We start from the raw sequence: 280 nt of genomic DNA, 5'->3' as shown, positions 1-280 counted from the left end.
CTCGGGGAAGCGCCCGCCGCCCCCACGGGAGGCGGGGGGTCGCGGGAGCGCCCCGGGGGCCGCGACCTTGGGGACAGCACATGGATTTACGTAAGAGCAGGGGCGGACATACACATCCGCGGGCCTCGGCCGGAGCGCGACCCTTTTATTTGGCGCCGGATGCGACAGCCAAAGGTCGCCGCGCCAAGCCTTTCATTTTCCACCCTAAAAATAAACACGCTGAAATAAATACTCCGCTACAACTCGGCGGCCCGGGGAGCGGCAGCGGGCGGCGGAGAGG

At 66.8% G+C, this 280-nt stretch overlaps 1 protein-coding gene across 1 annotated transcript in view; it reads right to left on the bottom strand.

The window, feature by feature from the left end:
• SLCO5A1 (solute carrier organic anion transporter family, member 5A1) overlaps positions 1-280 on the bottom strand; it is a 150,944-nt gene that overhangs the window by 73,187 nt on the left and 77,477 nt on the right. Inside the window, exon 3 of the mRNA XM_010575928.1 lies at positions 91-204. Coding sequence (XP_010574230.1) covers positions 91-204 — 114 coding nt within the window. The remainder of the gene's footprint in view (positions 1-90; positions 205-280) is intronic.

This window comes from Haliaeetus leucocephalus, unplaced genomic scaffold, assembly GCF_000737465.1.
Source record: "Haliaeetus leucocephalus isolate CR32 unplaced genomic scaffold, Haliaeetus_leucocephalus-4.0 Scaffold506, whole genome shotgun sequence".
Taxonomy (NCBI): domain Eukaryota; kingdom Metazoa; phylum Chordata; class Aves; order Accipitriformes; family Accipitridae; genus Haliaeetus; species Haliaeetus leucocephalus.
The sequence above is the reverse complement of the archived record's forward strand: the minus strand, read 5'-3'. Positions and strand labels throughout refer to the sequence as shown.